This window comes from Erythrolamprus reginae, chromosome 2 (assembly GCF_031021105.1).
Source record: "Erythrolamprus reginae isolate rEryReg1 chromosome 2, rEryReg1.hap1, whole genome shotgun sequence".
Taxonomy (NCBI): Eukaryota; Metazoa; Chordata; class Lepidosauria; order Squamata; family Dipsadidae; genus Erythrolamprus; species Erythrolamprus reginae.
In genome coordinates this window covers 77,235,292-77,252,626 of record NC_091951.1, presented here as the reverse complement: position 1 = coordinate 77,252,626, position 17,335 = coordinate 77,235,292, and the positions used below count along the sequence as shown (strand labels likewise).

Genomic DNA, 17,335 nt, shown 5'->3' with positions numbered 1-17,335 from the left:
TGGTGGTTTTTACTTCCGCATCCAGTATAACGCGGAAATCGGTTAGCGCGGGAGGTCTTGGAACGTAACTCCCGCGCTAACCGAGAGATCACTGTAGTTAGACATTTCAATGGCAAGACTAATATAACACCCAAACATCTTTCCTCTCTCTAAAATTATTTGTTTAAATTAATATATAAAACAATAAAACACTGGAACAATATTTGTGTATATTAACTGTATCTCCAGGTATCTGCAGGTCTGTTATAGCAAATTATAGTGAAATTTATATTTGGTATAGTACATACTGCCTTCATGCTATTCATTTCCTTTATTATTTGCCTAATAGATTCTGTGGGGCAAAGCCTTTGTCCACTAGCATAAAAGGTTCATTTTAAATGGGTTGTCAACAATTATTTTGCGAGGGAAGTCACAATTAATCTCCTAATTCTTGCAAGACCTGTAGCCGCCCCGAGTCTACGGAGAGGGGCGGCATACAAATCCAAATAAATAGATAGATAGATAGATAGATAGATAGATAGATAGATAGATAGATAGAGATAGATAGATGATAGATAGATAGATAGATAGATAGAGATAGATAGATGATAGATAGATAGATAGATAGATAGATAGATAGATAGATAGAGATAGATAGATGATAGATAGATAGATAGATAGATAGATAGATAGATAGATAGATAGATAGATAGATAAATAAATACTGCATGAGTCAAAAAGAGGGCTGTGAAAATATTTACTTGCATCCTGGACAAAAACTGTTTCAACTCCTACCCTCCAAACTTCACTACAGAGCACTGCATACCAAGACAACTAGACAAAAGAACATTTCCCCCCCGAACGCCATCACTCTGCTAAACAAATAATTCCCTCAACACTGTCAAACTATTATTACTACTAGTTTTTTTCTCATCATTCCTATCACCCATTTCCTCCCACTTAGGACTGTATGACTGTAACCTGTTGTTTGTATCCCTAAGATTTTTATTAATATTGTTTCCTCATTGCTTATTTGACCCCTATGACAATCATTAGGTGTTGCACCTCATGATTCTTGACAAATGTATCTTTTCTTTTATGTACACTGAGAGCCTATGCACCAAAGACAAATTCCTTGTGTGTCCAATCCCACTTGGCCAATAAAGAATTCTAAGATCGGTGTTAAGAAGACCCACAGTGCATTCCTATATAAAAACATAAGATCTCTATGAGATTGAGGGGTGGCATACAAATATAACAACAACAACAATAACAACAACAACAACAACAATAATAATAATAATAATAATAATAATAATAGATCATTCAACCAAATTGCATCCTGTTTTTTGCAGAGGCCCATCAAATCCTCCTGCAAAGCTCTTCACTTTGGCTCAGCTTTTTCCGATTCCAAAATTCCTCATGTGATGCTTCCAACTCTTCCCCACCCGCCAAATCTAATCTTGCATTTTAGCCTGGGGCCGTTGTCCATGTAACAACCTTGCTTTTGTGTGTGTGTGTGTGTGTGTCAGTTTGTGGTTTCTTTCCTTCCTCCATAACTTTGATCAGATATGTGGATTCAAATAGTTTTTTTGGCTCCAATTTCCTTAGCATAGAAAAAGGAATATGAATTTGTTCTAGCAAAAGTTAGTCTAATATATTTGCCTCATGAGGTAAATAACCAAATGACTAAATCTACATTGGGAAGGGCAGCAAAGACTGGGCGTGACACACTCTAATGTTTTGTCCCTTCTTCAGCATCTAATATCTGAGACAACTGACTTTTTGCCTAAAGGGAGAGCTAGCTCTTGCCTCAGGCTTTCACAATACAGTGTTCCCTCGATTTTCGCGGGTTCGAACATTGCGAAGTCTATACCACGGTTTTTCAAAAATATTAATTAAAAAATACTTTGCGGTTTTTTCCCCTATACCATGTTTTTCCCCGCCCGATGACGTCATGTGTCATCGCCAAACTTTCATCTGCCTTTAATAAATATTTTTTTAAATAAACTTTAATAAATAAACATGGTGAGTAATAATCTAAATGGGTGCTAAGGGAATGGGAAATTGTAATTTAGGGATTTAAAGTGTTAAGGGGAGGCTTGTAATACTGTTCATAGCCAAAAATAGTGTATTAACTTCCGCATCTCTACTTCGCGGAAATTTGACTTTCGCGGGCAGACTCGGAACGCATCCCCCGCGAAAATCGAGGGAACACTGTATACTATTGATTAAATATAGTAGCTAACATAAATTTCTGAATCCATTTTAAGCTCTAAAATTTTCTGGAAACGACTACCCAGAACTGGGTTCTTACATTAACCTTTCTCAAAATAGAAATATTTGCAGACCTCAATTTTTTCTCTCTGGATGTAGCAGTTTTTGTATTGTTATGTCAGCAACCCTTTTGGCTCTCTGAAAGTTGTTTGGCTGTCACTACTGTAATTTATGGCCTCCTCTGCAATCCAATCCTGTCTAATCAGAAATAAATCTTATTAAATGGAATTAGTCCAAGTTAGTTTTACAAATAGCTAAAATAACCTGAAGAACCCAACAGTCTCCAGGCTTTATTTTCCTGAATTAAGCTAGTTTTATATTAACCTAACATTTCTACATGATTTTTCTTTTCATACATCAGAGGCTAATGCCATAAGAAAATATAATTATTTGAATTGATTCTTTTGTATTTTTGAGCTCTTCAGATAGAAATATCAGTATGCCTCATAGCATAATACTCAGTCTCATATTGCAACCTTATCCTTCAAGCCTACCACATATTAGTTTTTAACAAATTCAAATAAAATGCTTCTTGCTGTAAATAGTATGAATAGTAGTGCCATATTCAGAAATTATCACGTTTTCATATCTAAGGTAGAAAATACAAACAGAACTCACTTCCAGCTGTACAAGTACAATATAGAAATAATACTTCTGTCCAATATAGAAACAATACCTTCTGTCCAAAGTAGTACAAGCTGCACTCAGTTTTCAGAATACCAATTTACCATCCCTAATTACGTTTTAAATTTTCCCTGTGGAAAATATAAACTGTCGAAAAGTCTGGGTATTTTGCAGAAGAAAATGCTATAGATGCTGTTATTACTATGCCTTCATCCTTTTTGAAAGACAACATTTTAAAGTGAACAGCAGGTATTCCAGTTAGTTGATATTTATTTATTTGTTTGTTTGTTTGTTTGTTTGTTTATTTATTTATTTAATTTCTATGCTGCCCTTCTCCTGAGACTCAGAGCGGCTCACAACATGTAGAAATCTAAATAAAATGTATAGATTAAAATCCCCATAATTAAAAGTTAATCTTCCTTAACTCCCTCACTGCTACCACTCAGAAGGACTTCAGTAAGCTTCTCTAACATTAGAGCTACTCTAGTTTGGTCTGGTGGTTAAAGCCCCAGATTGATTGATTGATTGATTGATTGGTTGATTGATTGATTGATTGATTCATTCATTCATTCATTCATTCATTCATTCATTCATTCATTCATTTATTTATTTATTTATTAGATTTGTATGCCGCCCTCTCTGTAGACTCCGTAGACTCGGGGCAGCTCACAGCATACACTAAGACAATTCACAACATATCTAATAAATTTAAAAAACATTAAAAAAACCCATTATTAAACCAGTCATACACACAGTCACATCATACATAAATTATATAGGCCTGGGGGAGGGAGGGGAATGCCTCAATTCCCCCATGCCTGACGGCAGAGGTGAGTTTTAAGGAGTTTACGAAAGGCAAGGAGGGTGGGGGCAGTTCTAATCTCCAGGGGGAGCTGGTTCCAGAGGGTCGGGGCCACCACAGAGAAGGCTCTTCCCCTGGGTCCCACCAGACGACCTTGTTTAGTCGACGGGACCTGGAGAAGGCCAACTCTGTGGGACCTAATCGGTCGCTGGGATTCATGCGGCAGAAGGCGGTCTTGGAGATATTCTGGTCCGATGCCATGAAGGGCTTTATAGGTCATAACCAACACTTTGAATTGTGACCGGAAATTGATCGGCAACCAATGCAGACAGTGGAGTGTTGGAGTGACATGGGCATACCTGGGGAAGCCCATGATTGCTCTCACAGCTGCATTCTGCACGATCTGAAGTTTCCAAACACTTTTCAAAGGTAGCCCCATGTAGAGAGCATTACAGAAGTCGAATCTCGAGGTGATGAGGGCATGAGTGACTGTGAGCAATGAGTCCCGGTCCAGATAGGGCCGCAACTGGTGCACCAGGCGAACCTGGTGCTAGTGTCTAGTCTCACCTTAGACATGAAAGCCAGTTGGGTGAGTTTGGATAAGTCTTGGCCTACAATATCAGCTTGCGTAGGAAGCCAGCTAGTCCACTCCTACCAACAATCAATGAAAAAACATGTACCCTGCACCTATGGGAAAATGCTAGGATGCAAGTGTGTAGACATTCATAATGGCTTTTACATAAAGTTTATGGGGTTTTCTTTGCCTGAGTTGCCATAATCATGACTGCAGTCACTGAAGACTATAATTCTCATCCTGGTTAATAGAGTTTCTGTGACCCAAAGACATTCATTTAAATTTTTAAACATCAATTTTCCCTCACCCTCACTTTTCATAGTATTAGAAGCCCCCCCCCCCCTTTGAAATTACTGGCTAAACTTGGACTAATAAAATACATGTATTATGAATGAATGGAGAGGAGGTGGCTAGTAAGTTACTCAATTTTTGTGGCAAAAAGGATGAACAGATTTTCATTACTTCACACTGCATAACTGCAGTGAAACAATGTTTGGGGTTTTCTGACAATTTTAGACAAATAAAAATATAGACATGCTCATGGTTAAGTTGTTAGGAATATCAGCATATATTTGAAAACTTACAAATGACTCAGAAGTATGCAGAATTTATTTCAATACAAATGACAAAGGAAAAAAAATAGTTAGCTTGGCAGTCTGGCAAGCCTCAAATAAAAATAGCAGCATTCTCAATAGTGTGTAAAATGCATTGTAAATCGACTTCTAATCTACCACAGAAGAGTAATTAGTGAGAAGCACTAGAAACCATCTCTCTAGAACAGCGTTTCCCAACCTTGGCAACTTGAAGATATCTGGACTTCAACTCCCAGAATTCCCCAGCCAGCATTCGCTGGCTGGGGAATTCTGGGAGTTGAAGTCCAGATATCTTCAAGTTGCCAAGGTTGGGAAACACTGCTCAAGAAGAAGCCAGAATAATGTTTAATTTGCTTTGTGTGATTCTCCCCCCCCCCTTCCATTCAATTGTGTTCAAATCATAGGGACTGGGTGGATAACTCTCTGCTCTTTTTTTGGCAAGGTCTTTCAGAAGATTTGCCATTACCTCTTTCCTAGGGCTGAGAGAAAGTGACTTGCCAAAGATGAGACTAGAATCCATGGTCTTCTAATTTCTAGCCCAATGCCTTAACCTTTATACCAGACTGGCTCTCCTGCTTTCTCTGTAATGAGTCTCAAAGTCTGCCGTTAAAGGCAGATTATCTTTCCTTGTCCAGCAATAAGGTCACATCCAGTGCTGACAAATATATTAGTCTGGTATAATGTGTGGTACACAGACCAAGTTTCCCTCCCTCCCTCAGTGACATTCAAACCAAAGTAATTGTTCTCTTCTAAAATTGCAATTGATGTGTTGCATTAGTCAAGAGAACGGACTGGAAAGTTTCATTTCATTTATTCGATTTGTATGCCGCCCCTCTCCGGAGACTCGGAGCGGCTCACAACACAAAACATGATACAAATCCAACAATAAAAAAGCAATTTAAAACCCTACGTATAAAAAACAATCATACATCTCAAACAAACCTTGCATAAAACGGGAAACAGCCCGGGGGAGTCAGTTTCCCCATGTCTGATAGCAGAGGTGGGTTTTGAGGAGTTTGCGAAAGGCAAGGAGGGTGGGGGCAATCCTAATCTCTGGGGGGAGCTGATTCCAGAGGGTCGGGGCCACCACCCCTGGGTCCCGCCAGATGACATTGTTTCGTTGACGGGACCTGGAGAAGGCCAACTCTGTGGGACCTAATCGGTCGCTGGGATTCGTGCGGCAGAAGGCGGTCCCTGAGATATTCTGATCCGATGCCATGAAGGGCTTTATCGGTCATAACCAACAGTTTGAATTGTGACCGGAAACTGATCAGCAACCAATGCAGACTGCGGAGTGTTGGTGTATCATGGGCATACCTAGGGAAGCCCATGATTGCTCTCGCAGCTGCATTCTGCACGATCTGAAGTTTCCGAGCACTTTTCAAAGGTAGCCCCATGTAGAGAGCATTCCAGTAGTCGAACCTCAAAGTGATGAGGGCACGAGTGACTGTGAGCAGTGAGTCCCAGTCCAGATAGGGCCGCAACTGGTGCACCAGGAGAACCTGGGCAACACCCCCCCTTACCACAGCTGAAAGATGTTTCTCTAATGTGAGCTGTGGATTGAGGAGGACGCCCAAGTTGCGGACCCTCTCTGAGGGGGTCAATAGTTCCCCCCCCCCAGGGTAATGGACAGACAGATTGAATTGTCCTTGGGAGGCAGAACCCAAAGCCACTCCGTATATACTGCTAAAAAAAAAAGTCCAGTTAAAATGTCATTTTCCTCCTAAATAATAACTGTTTGATCTTGAGCAAGTCGGAATTCTTTGGCCTCAGAGGCAGCCAGTGGCAAACATCGTCTGAGGCTGAAAAGTCTTTACCAATTACAGCAGACAGTAACTGCATTAACTGAATGCAGAAACTGATCCAGCATATGCACTAAGACCCAAAAGCCAAAAGGATTTCTTTTTAAAGGCAAGAGAAAAGAGGTATTGCCCTACTGCCTGAAAGCAAGCATATCCATCAGCAGTAGCTTTTGTAATTTTTCTGAATGGCAATGATTGCAGTTACATTCCAACTGCGAAGGCTGCTTTAACAAGCTCAGACAATGGCTTCAGAGAGCACTCCGTGTCCTCAAATGCTTAGCAACGCTTCTTACCTGTGGGGTCCATCCTCCGATGACATACAGCCTGTTTTTCACGGCAACGACTGCATGGCAAGCCAGCGGCATTGGGAGCGGGGCCAAAGTTCTCCAGTTCTCCTGCTCCATAGAGTACTTCTCCACAATATTGGTAATTTGATATTGGTTTTTCAGTTTCATTTGACCTCCTATGACGTATAAATCATGGTGGATGGTGCCTAAGGCATACAATTCACGAAACTGCGCTGTGCACAGGCTTTCCCAAAATCGGTTTCCATGACCCACGTACCTGTAATGAATCCTCATATTAGAACTTCCTTCACCACAGTTTACCTATGTATTTGTACCTAACTTTCTCTCCCTCAAGTACAGCTGTTATTCTTACGTGGGATCAACATGGGGTTAAAAAAGAATTTTAATTTCCACTAAAATTCAATGACATAAATTGGCACATCTTTTCAAAGGCTATGATTTTATAGAAGTATTTTCCCCCTGAATATTATTTACTTATTTACTTATTTACTTATTTACTTATTTACTTACTTATTTACTTACTTATTTACTTACTTATTTACTTATTTACTTATTTACTTATTTACTTATTTACTTATTTACTTATTTACTTATTTACTTATTTACTTATTTACTTATTTACTTATTTACTTATTTACTTATTTACTTATTTACTTATTTACTTATTTACTTACTTACTTACTTACTTACTTATTTAATTTGTATGCCGCCCCTCTCCGCAGACTCGGGGTGGCTCACAACAGCAACAGAAAAACAGTGTAAAATACAAATTCAATAATTAGAAAGCTAAAAACCCATAATTTTAAAAAAAACACATTCACACAACATACCATACACAAACAGTATAGGCCTGGGGAAGGTATTTCAAGATATTTCAAGATATTATCCTGTTTTCCTCTCATCTTCCTGCTCAATTTGGAGACATAGCTGCCCACTTTCCCCAATTATTTTAGCCTTGATTGATCATTGTCATCAGAGAAGTACCTGAATATTAGGAGTACAGCAGAAAATGTCTTTCCCTATTGGCTAATCAGTATCCACTCACCATCCTCAAAATATTCTGTTTGCTTCCTATCCTCTCTTCTTGTGAATAAATATGTTAATTAACCAGAGCAGCAACATTCAGGTTAACCCAGCAAGATCTTATGTCCCCACAGTAAGAGCTGAATTATGTTAAAAATATTCTGTTAAAAAAAAATCCATTCAGCCTTAGGGCATAACTAGGGGCATAATCTCTATTAAGAAATTGAATGAAGTCAGGAAAGGGAACATCTTGTTAGAAAATCTGTCTGTTACGATCATTTAATATTATTATTATTTAATTTATTTTCTGCCCATCTTGTGGTTCAAGGTAACTATTCCCTTCGCTTGCTACTTTTTTCACCATAAAAAATAAAATGTGACCTAGTAATGCATATGTACTGTATATTCTTAGAAGCTCAATCCTAACCAAATGTATTTAAAGCAATTTTCCTAAGGTTTGGTGGGATCTATGGCCAGGACTATACTTTTCATTTTCCTTCAATATTAACAGAGGCAGCACAGAATGAAAGCACTACAGACATATGTTTTTATCATTCTCATGACTGAATAAGGACAAAATAACTTCAGAAGGAAAGAAGTTGCTTACAGCATTATATCTGGCACCTAGAGGGCACTACAGACCTTGTCATTGTGTCACTAATGAATGAGCAAACACCTAATTACTTCATGAATATCTCTGCTTGAGAGACCTGTTTTTAAATATGTAAATAGAATGGAATGTTTATAAAATAATAGTGCAGGATTCCATCCAACCTTTAAAAATATTCCACAAGAACTTCATCCCTTCCCAATGCCTTTTAACTTTGCAAACATGATTTACAAAGTTGGATGATGATTTAGAACAGTCCAAAACCTTTTGGCATTTAGTTAAGATTGTCTTCCATTCAGTGAAGGGCTACCAAAATTTTTTCTACCACATTGTGGGTGTGGCTTATGCAGAATGCCCTGCATTTTCTTTCATCTTTCAGTGCAAATTGGGTGCTCTGGGGTGGAGCTCCATTTTCGCTACACACACACACACCCCGCCGGAAATCTAGGCAGTAGCCCACCCCTGCTACCATTATTATAACTGATCTGGAAAAGGACCCAAAGGAAGATTCTTCACTGGTTAACATTGATATTAGTAGTTCTATCATAGGCTGAGAGGTAAAGTTTTAAATCACACAGCACTGAATAATTCTTGGGGAGTACGACTTGAACCTCTCCTTCTATGTAGCTCTTTGTAATTTTATGTGCTGGGGAATGGAAATTATATAATAATAATAATAATAATAATAATAATAATAATAATAATAATTCACATTATTATTAATATTAAAAATAATTAATAATAATTCGCAATCCCAGGAGACAGCAGAATTGAGGAGAAGCAGCAGTGGTACTTGGCACACTGGGCGCAGTGCCAAAGGATCTCAGCGGACATTTGAAAACCATCGGAATTGACAAAATCTCCATCTGTCAATTGCAAAAGGCCGCTTTACTGGGATCGGCAAACATAATTCACCGCTACATCACGCAGTCCTAGGTGCTTGGGAAGCGCCCGACTGGTGATGAAATACGAAATCCAGCATAGTGATCTCGTTTGCTGTGTTGTATTGACATAATAATAATAATAATAATATTCTATTAGATTTGTATGCCGCCCCTCTCCGAGGCCTCGGAGCGGCTCACAACAGCAATATAGCAATATTTGTGTCTTAGTGCTCCAGGATACCAACCTATAAATTTCAATCTTCCTGGTCTTTTGTCTAGACATCTTGGTAGCACTTGCCTCCCCTGCAACAATAATACTGTTGTTCTCAGTAACCACACCGGTGTATATACTGCCAAGGCCTTCTGCATATTTTGGAGAGGAAATGAAGTAGGTCTTTTGCGTCAGAGGTGCGTAACAGAAGCTGGCCTCTGCATAATTACCTTTCCTTGACCGGATCCCCCCCGAGTTATTGCCAATGCAAAGAAGAAGTGTCGTGGTCTCCATGCCATACCGAAGGCTGAGGGAAGGTTGATTGGATTTTTTAATTGTTTCTAAGGCTCCGTCAATCATGTCAATACACTGGGAATTACTCAGAAGCACCGTGTTCCTTTTCCGAGCTTCCACTAGGAATGAAGGACTTACAAGTACCAGCCTTACTTGCTTCAGGAGCTCAATGAGATGATCCGCACGCAACTTCCGACTGTGGTTAACCCATCTGAGGACTAAGTCCAAGATGCTCTCTTCTCTGGAAACATTCAGATCATCGGATTTGATCAGGCTTAGCAGTTGCTGAGCTTCTACCTCTAATATTTCTTCTTGCTGGCTCACCTCAGTAAAGTGCTGGTACAAATATTTCCTGGCCCGTTCAGCTAGTTCTTCTGCCCCAATGTGCTTTGCAAAATAATAGATCCCTATAGAGTTGGAAGCTTCAATGTGATCCATCATGTAGGTTTGACATTGGCTAAACACATCTTCCATCTGCGTGAAAAAGGCAGCAATGGCCACATTTTGTACATTGCAATTGGTGAGATGCAATTCAGAGGTGTACATATAATGCAGCAGGACAGATATACTTTCAGCTGCTATGTCATGTAGCACAACTTCTCGCTGTGCGCATTCCACCAACCCACAAGTAAACATTGCTTTGAAATAGGGGCTAAAAGCAGCCAGGATCAATTTGTGGCAAGGGAATTTTTTTTCTTCAGCCACTAACACCACATCAATCATTTCACTTAAATCTTTCATACATTTTATTTGATCCAGTAAATTCAAACTATGTTGCTGCTTCCTTTTACCTCCAGCCTTGTAATCCATGATGGAATATATTTCAAAGTATTGTCTGGTGCTTATTGGAGTTTTGAAACCTCTATTTGTACATCTGAGAGCTCTCAGAATGAAATTCCTTCATCATTTTATTCCTAGAAAGGAGAAAGAAAAACATATAATTTGCTATATGAACACATATTTAAAATTCTGACAGTCAAATCATATAGTTATAGTCCACAGGCAGTAAATATTTTGAGCAAATGCATCAGAAATATATACTAATGTGGCTATTTTCTAGAACAGAAAATCCATCCAATAGTTGGAACACTGGCCCATATGGAATTAGATTGTTTGGGTCTCTGTATACCAAATTCTGTGCACCCAGAGATTTATGAAGCCCATTCCCTCTTGGCAATTTGTGAAATCATTAAAACACCAGTGCCTTACCATTGTTTTAATTAGAACAAATGTTTAATAGTGGCCATTAAACCTCTTTTTTTAAAAAAAAGAAAATAGTTGTATTGTCTTATTTTGGTTTTTAATTTAACATTTTTATTCTATTATATGCTACCCAGTGCCTGTGGATTGGAGTGGATTACAAAAGCTGTGGAATGAACGAACGAATGAATGAATGAATGAATGAATGAACGAATGAATGACTTTACTTTCCAACTGAACAACAATTATGAAGAAGATAGTGTAAGTTCTACTATAGAGCTTAATATCAAGGAATACTTTGATTTTGCAGCTGGTTTTAGTATTTCTGCCTAATTTCTAATGGTACTATAATGTCTACAATGACATACACAATATTCATTATATAAATGCTAATAATTCATGCAATGTTGAATACATTGTAGTGTTTACATAATATTAAAAGATTCATAAAAGAAACTTAGCAATCTTTATCCACCAAATTTCTTATGTACAGTCTAATGTAATTAAATGATGCTGTAACTTTCTTTAAACAGTCCAATAAGAATAATTTGAGAAGCCAATCACCACTTCTATCTATACGGATAGATAAATGCTAATGCTGTTACTTGAGAAATCCATCTGTTAAAATCCCACATTAAGCTTTTCACAAGAACATTTTCCCTCTAGTTAACAATGTTTTTAACTTTAAAAGAGGAGTATCAGTAGATTCCATTCCTCCTCATCAAAACCTGGATATGATTCTCAAACCAACTCTCAATACATAGAAGACTCCCACTGAGATAATATTTTAATAACAGTATAATTAAATATTAAATGGAACTATTTACTCACCACTTGCATCATGGACATAAACTGTTTCAATTCCTACCCTCAAAACATCGCTACAGAGCACTGCACACCACAACAACTAAACAACCCACTAAAACCCTCATTGTGTATTGGACAAAATCAATCAATCAATAAATAAATAGACACAAGAAAAGTTTTTCCCGAACGCCATCACTCTGCTAAACAAATAATTCCCTCAACACTGTCAAACTATTTACTAAGTCTGCACTACTATTACTACAAGTTTTTTCTCATCATTCCTATCACCCATTTCCTCCAACTTATGACTGTAACTTGTTTGTATTCTTAAAGATTTTTATTAATATTGTTCCCTCACTGACAATCATTAAGTGTTGTACCTCATGATTCTTGACAAATGTATCTTTTTGTTTTATGTACACTGAGAGCATATGCATCAAAGACAAATTCCTTGTGTGTCTAATCACACTTGGCCAATAAAGTGTTGGTAATGACCTTTAAAGCCCTACATGGCATTGGGCCAGAATACATCCGGAACCGCCTTCTACCGCACAAATCCCAGCGGCCGATAAGGCCCCACAGAGTTGGCCTTCTCCGGGTCCCGTTGACTAAACAATGTTGTTTGGTGGGCCCCAGGGGAAGAGCCTTTTCTGTGGCGGCCCCGGCCCTCTGGAACCAACTCCCCCCAGAGATTAGAACGGTCCCCACCCTCCTTGTCTTTCGCAAATTACTTAAGACCCACCTTTGTCGCCAGGCATGGGGGAGTTAAGTTATCCTTTCCCCCTAGGCTATTACAAGTTATGCATGGTATGTTTGCGTGTATTTTTGGTTTTTTATAATAAGGGTTTTTTAGTTGTTTTTATTAATTGGATTGTTCATGTTGTTTTACCACTGTTGTTAGCTGCCCCGAGTCTGCGGAGAGGGGCGGCATACAAATTCAATTAATAATAATAATAATAATAATAATAATAATAATAATAATAATGGATTCTATTCTATTCTATTCTATTCTATTCCATTCCATTCCATTCCACTCCACTCCACTCCATTCCATTCCATTCCATTCCATTCGAATCACTGTAGACATTCTGGTCTGAAGAAGTCAGCATGGTGTATTGGTTTAGACGCTGAACTAAGAGCAGGAAAACCTGCGTTCCATTCCTCTGTTTGGCATGGAAGCTCACTGTGCACTCCATCTGCAACAAGCCAGCTGGAAAACAAAATCCTCATTGCATCATGCATTGATAGCTTTGCTGTGAGAACGAGGTAAGCACAATGCAAAAACAAGCAGGTGCTGCAACCAAGTGGGATAAACAAAAGTAGCCAGCAACCTGGCTTGACAGAGCTGCCTAGGTAGAGCTGTGAATCTAACCGTTCACGGGAAACACAAAGGGAGAGGCAGGAAAGAACATCTCTTCTTGTTAGATCCTAATAGCTTTTCAGAAAGGCTGGATTGGGGATAAGTAAAACATACTATTTTATTCCTGGACATATAGGTTGCCATGGGAGACCAAACACTTGCAAAGATGTGAGCTCAACTTCCTGCAGAAAGCCTGGCTTGTACAGTGTTAGGAACAATGAGATTCCGATATTCCTTCAGCGCCCCATCCTAAAATACTCCTGGCAACTTGCATCCTGCCTTGCGCATAATCACTTCTGGGGTTCAGCGATCTAGTCACTTCTGTGAAGTAGCCCAAACATTAGAGGACAGTTTCTTCCGCCACAAAGCTGGATGTTTTACAAGGTCGCACAATAAAACTAGCCGTCAATTAATCTGTTCTGAAATTCCAGTCTCATTAAGCATGCTGACCACAGATTTTAAGACACAGATTATTTGTTAAAGCTGAATGCCACCCATGTTAAAGGCTTTTTAATCACAACTTTGGGATAGGTTGAGCAACACCCATTGCTGCCATTTTAAAAGAATGGATAGATGACTGCATAGCTTACTGTGTTCACAATCCTTGGGGGAAATGTCTCTTCAAGGCTGATCTCCTGCTAGTGAGGGCCCTACAATTTTCCTCTTAGCTTTCCCTCTCTGCTCACCAATCAGCAGGCTAAAAAAATATGATTTGATGGCTGGGTGAGCCAATTTATACAGTGGCACCTCTGCTTATGAACTTAATTTGTTCTGTGACCAGGTTCTTAAGTAGAAATGTTTATAAGAAGAAGTAATTTTTCCCATAGGAATCAATGTAAAAGCAAATAATGCGTGCAATAGGGGAAACAACAGGGAAGGTGGAGGCCCTGTTTCCTCCCAGGAGATTCCTAGAGAGGCCCCACGGTGGCTTCTCCCCGCCTTTTCCAGCCCTGTTTCCTCCCAGGAGATTCCTAGAGAGGCCCCACAGAGGCTTCTCTCCACTTTTTCTGGTCCTGTTTCCTCCCAGGAGATTCCTACAGAGGCCCCACAGAGGCTTCTCCCTGCCTTTTCCAGCCCTGTTTCCTTCCAGGAGATTTCTAGAGAGGCCCCATGGAGGCATCTCCCTGCCTTTTCCAGTTACAGTTTCGGAGGCTCGGGTTTGTAAGTGGAAAATGGTTGTTGAGCAGAGGCAAAAAAATCTTGAACATCCGGTTCTTATCTAGAAAAGTTCATAAGTAGAGGCGTTCTTAAGTAGAGGTACCACTGTACTACATTTTAATTCTGTCTTTTTATATAACACAAGGCTAATCCTCCTGCCTCCTTTTTACCCTACTACAGGAAGCCTGTGAGGTGGGTTGGAATCAGAGGTGGGTTCCTACTGGTTTGGACCAGTTCTATGGAACCGTTAGTAATTTGGCACCCTGGGTCGCTGTAACCGGTAGCAACATAGGTCTGCCCTGCCCCCGAGCTGTTTCTCTCGGCAGTACTGAGAACAAGGGGGCACAATCTGAGGTTAGTTGGGGGAAAGATCAGAAGCAACGTGAGAAAATATTATTTTACTGAAAGAGTAGTAGATGCTTGGAACAAACTTCTGGCAGATATGGTTGGTAATTCCACACTAACTGAATTTAAACATGCCTGGGATAAACATATATCCATTGTAAGATAAAATACAGGAAATAGTATAAGGGCAGACTAGATGGACCATGAGGTCTTTTTCTGCCGTCAATCTTCTATGTTTCTATGTTTCTATTCAGTTGCCTAAAATAAATCTTAGTCCTTGTGTCTAGGTCAGCACCTTCACCATAACACCAAACTTCATCTCCAGTGGATTGATTGTTCTTGTTATGGTTTTAATAAACATATAATTAAAAGACCTGGCAGAACAGGAAAGTCTTAATTATTTCCCTAATGATGGGAACAGGCAGAGAGCTAAGGGCAATTTTCAAGGGAGTCTGTTCCACAACTTGGAGTCCTTCACTTGTGCTGGCAACAAATAGGCCTTTGAAAAGGCTTAAGTGGGCCTTTCTTGTCGATCTTGAAGGTTAAAGTTGAGATAGGCCGTCTTGGGTAATCGGCTTTGAAGCTGTCTTGAGATTTAAAACAGTGTAGGTCTTTCAGCACAAAGAGAATATGATCCCCGGATTATGCGACATGTAGCAACCTCTTTACTACATTTTTACACCAGAGGAAGCTTCTAGGGACTCTCTTCAGGGGTTACTGTGTGGAGAATGCAATTCAGGTAACCTATTAATAATATCACTAAGATATAGATGGTTGTTTGCAGTACTGCAACTCTAAGGTTTGATGTGATATACTATTTATAGGACAGGTTAATTTACAAATATAGTTATAATGGGCAGAATAGCAGTACAGTTCTAAAAAAAACATAGGGGGCTGTGCTTTTGTGATTTGGTAAAAAGGGTGAAATTCATGAATTAAAATCTTATATCTAATATTGGTTATGGCTATGAAGATGCTTACTCTGCTAACATCGTCTAACCCACAATATCTGGAAACATGTCAGCTGAGTATATGCAATGCGGTTTTTTAAAACAATATTGTAAGTACATTGTTTTTATGAATTATTCAATTTAAACAAATGAAACTGAATTATGAAATTTCATTGTGTTATTTTTATATCATGTTCTTATATTTCTGTTTATGTTTCTACTTTTAATTATCTACTTGGCATAGCTGTCATTCAATTTTCAAATCTGACTGTGAATATTCTTTCTAACAATACGCATCTGGAACACCATTGCAAATATTACTTTTTCTAAAATGCTATGTTTGTTGGAAATAGTTGTCTTTAATGCTGGAAAGTCAATTAAATATCTTTAAATTTTATTTAGGTAGACAATCTAAACATAGAAAGAGTATTTGAGCTCCAGAGAGTTGTCTTTTAATTTTCTTGAATTACAGATTAGTTCTGTAGAGATACAATATTGGCAGCCATTCATTTTTTCATGGTCAGATAACAGTGGAGACTGCTCTGAGTCCCAAATTACTATGAGATATAATAGGAGTGGATATAACTACAGGTATTCTCTGTGTGGGGTTTCTCCCACAGAAAAGCCTTCTATGGAGAACTTTGACCTCATTTTCTGTCTGTCTGCAAGATGCTAAAATCTCTGCTTTTTGGGAAGTCATTTGGGGATTCAATGTGGGATTGTTGTCATTGTTTTTATTTATTGCATTATTATTATTGTATTTTACAATTCATATCAATATATCTCAAATCCGTTAGTAGATGACTTGTGTAAATAAAAGCATTTCCATTTGGAAAAAATGACAACATTCTGTTAAATATAAATTGATAAGGAAGCAGGCGACTGATTTCTAATTTAATTTAATTTAATTTAATTTAATTTTAATTTAATTGCATTGTTTATTTCTATGCTTAGCCTATGAATAACATAATAAGTTTGGGCTAATCTGTTTTGTTTGTAAGAATGGTGTGGTTGATGAGTCACAAAACAATTTCCAATCCACTTTAAGTTCAATCTATGTGTTTCTCAACTTTGCAGACCATTCACATATGAAACAGAAGAAACATGAGTTTTAAAATTTGAATCTGGCAGGCAAAAGAAGTAATATCCATTTTTTATAGGCAGAACTTTCAACCCAACTTTGCTCAGTCCAAGCAGAATAAACAAATCCTCATTTATTGTCTCCAGTTTAAACTTCCCATTCATTGAGATTTCTGAACTCCTGGAATAACAAGTAGTTTTTCCTCTTCCACTTGTAAAAAAAAGTTTAAAAGCTTCAAATATTATCCCTACCCACCCAAACGGATTAACCAGATGTTCATCTACAGGTCTTTGGTGGTTTGCAAAAGCCTTCCTCTTGAGAGGCTACAACAGAGCTGTTGCAAGGAAAGATAGAAACTATTGCCAAATCCAGAGGAGTGGTAATCCTTTCTTTCAGTATATTGTCAAACAAAAAATCCTTGAAAAGCACACTAACTCTTATCATATGCATATA

The 17,335-nt window shown here is 38.5% G+C and overlaps 2 protein-coding genes across 4 annotated transcripts in view; one reads left to right on the top strand and one right to left on the bottom strand.

Annotated features, from left to right (window-relative positions):
• The window catches only part of KBTBD12 (kelch repeat and BTB domain containing 12), a 58,961-nt gene extending 48,066 nt beyond the window's left edge, over positions 1-10,895 (bottom strand). Inside the window, exons 1-2 of one of the 2 annotated variants that reach the window (XM_070738379.1) lie at positions 9,722-10,895; positions 6,945-7,215 (exon numbers count right to left, since the gene is read on the bottom strand). In XM_070738379.1, coding sequence (XP_070594480.1) covers positions 6,945-7,215; positions 9,722-10,791 — 1,341 coding nt within the window. In that variant the 5' untranslated portion in view covers positions 10,792-10,895. The remainder of the gene's footprint in view (positions 1-6,944; positions 7,216-9,721) is intronic. The other variant, XM_070738378.1, reaches the window with a different exon arrangement.
• The window catches only part of MGLL (monoglyceride lipase), a 206,573-nt gene that overhangs the window by 23,473 nt on the left and 165,765 nt on the right, over positions 1-17,335 (top strand). The window contains exon 1 of one of the 2 annotated variants that reach the window (XM_070738389.1): positions 15,519-15,590. The exons of the other annotated variant lie outside the window; for it this stretch is intronic. The gene's annotated coding sequence lies outside the window, so the exon portion shown is untranslated. Of the gene's footprint in view, positions 1-15,518; positions 15,591-17,335 lie in introns of those variants that run through there. 2 annotated transcript variants of the gene reach the window in all.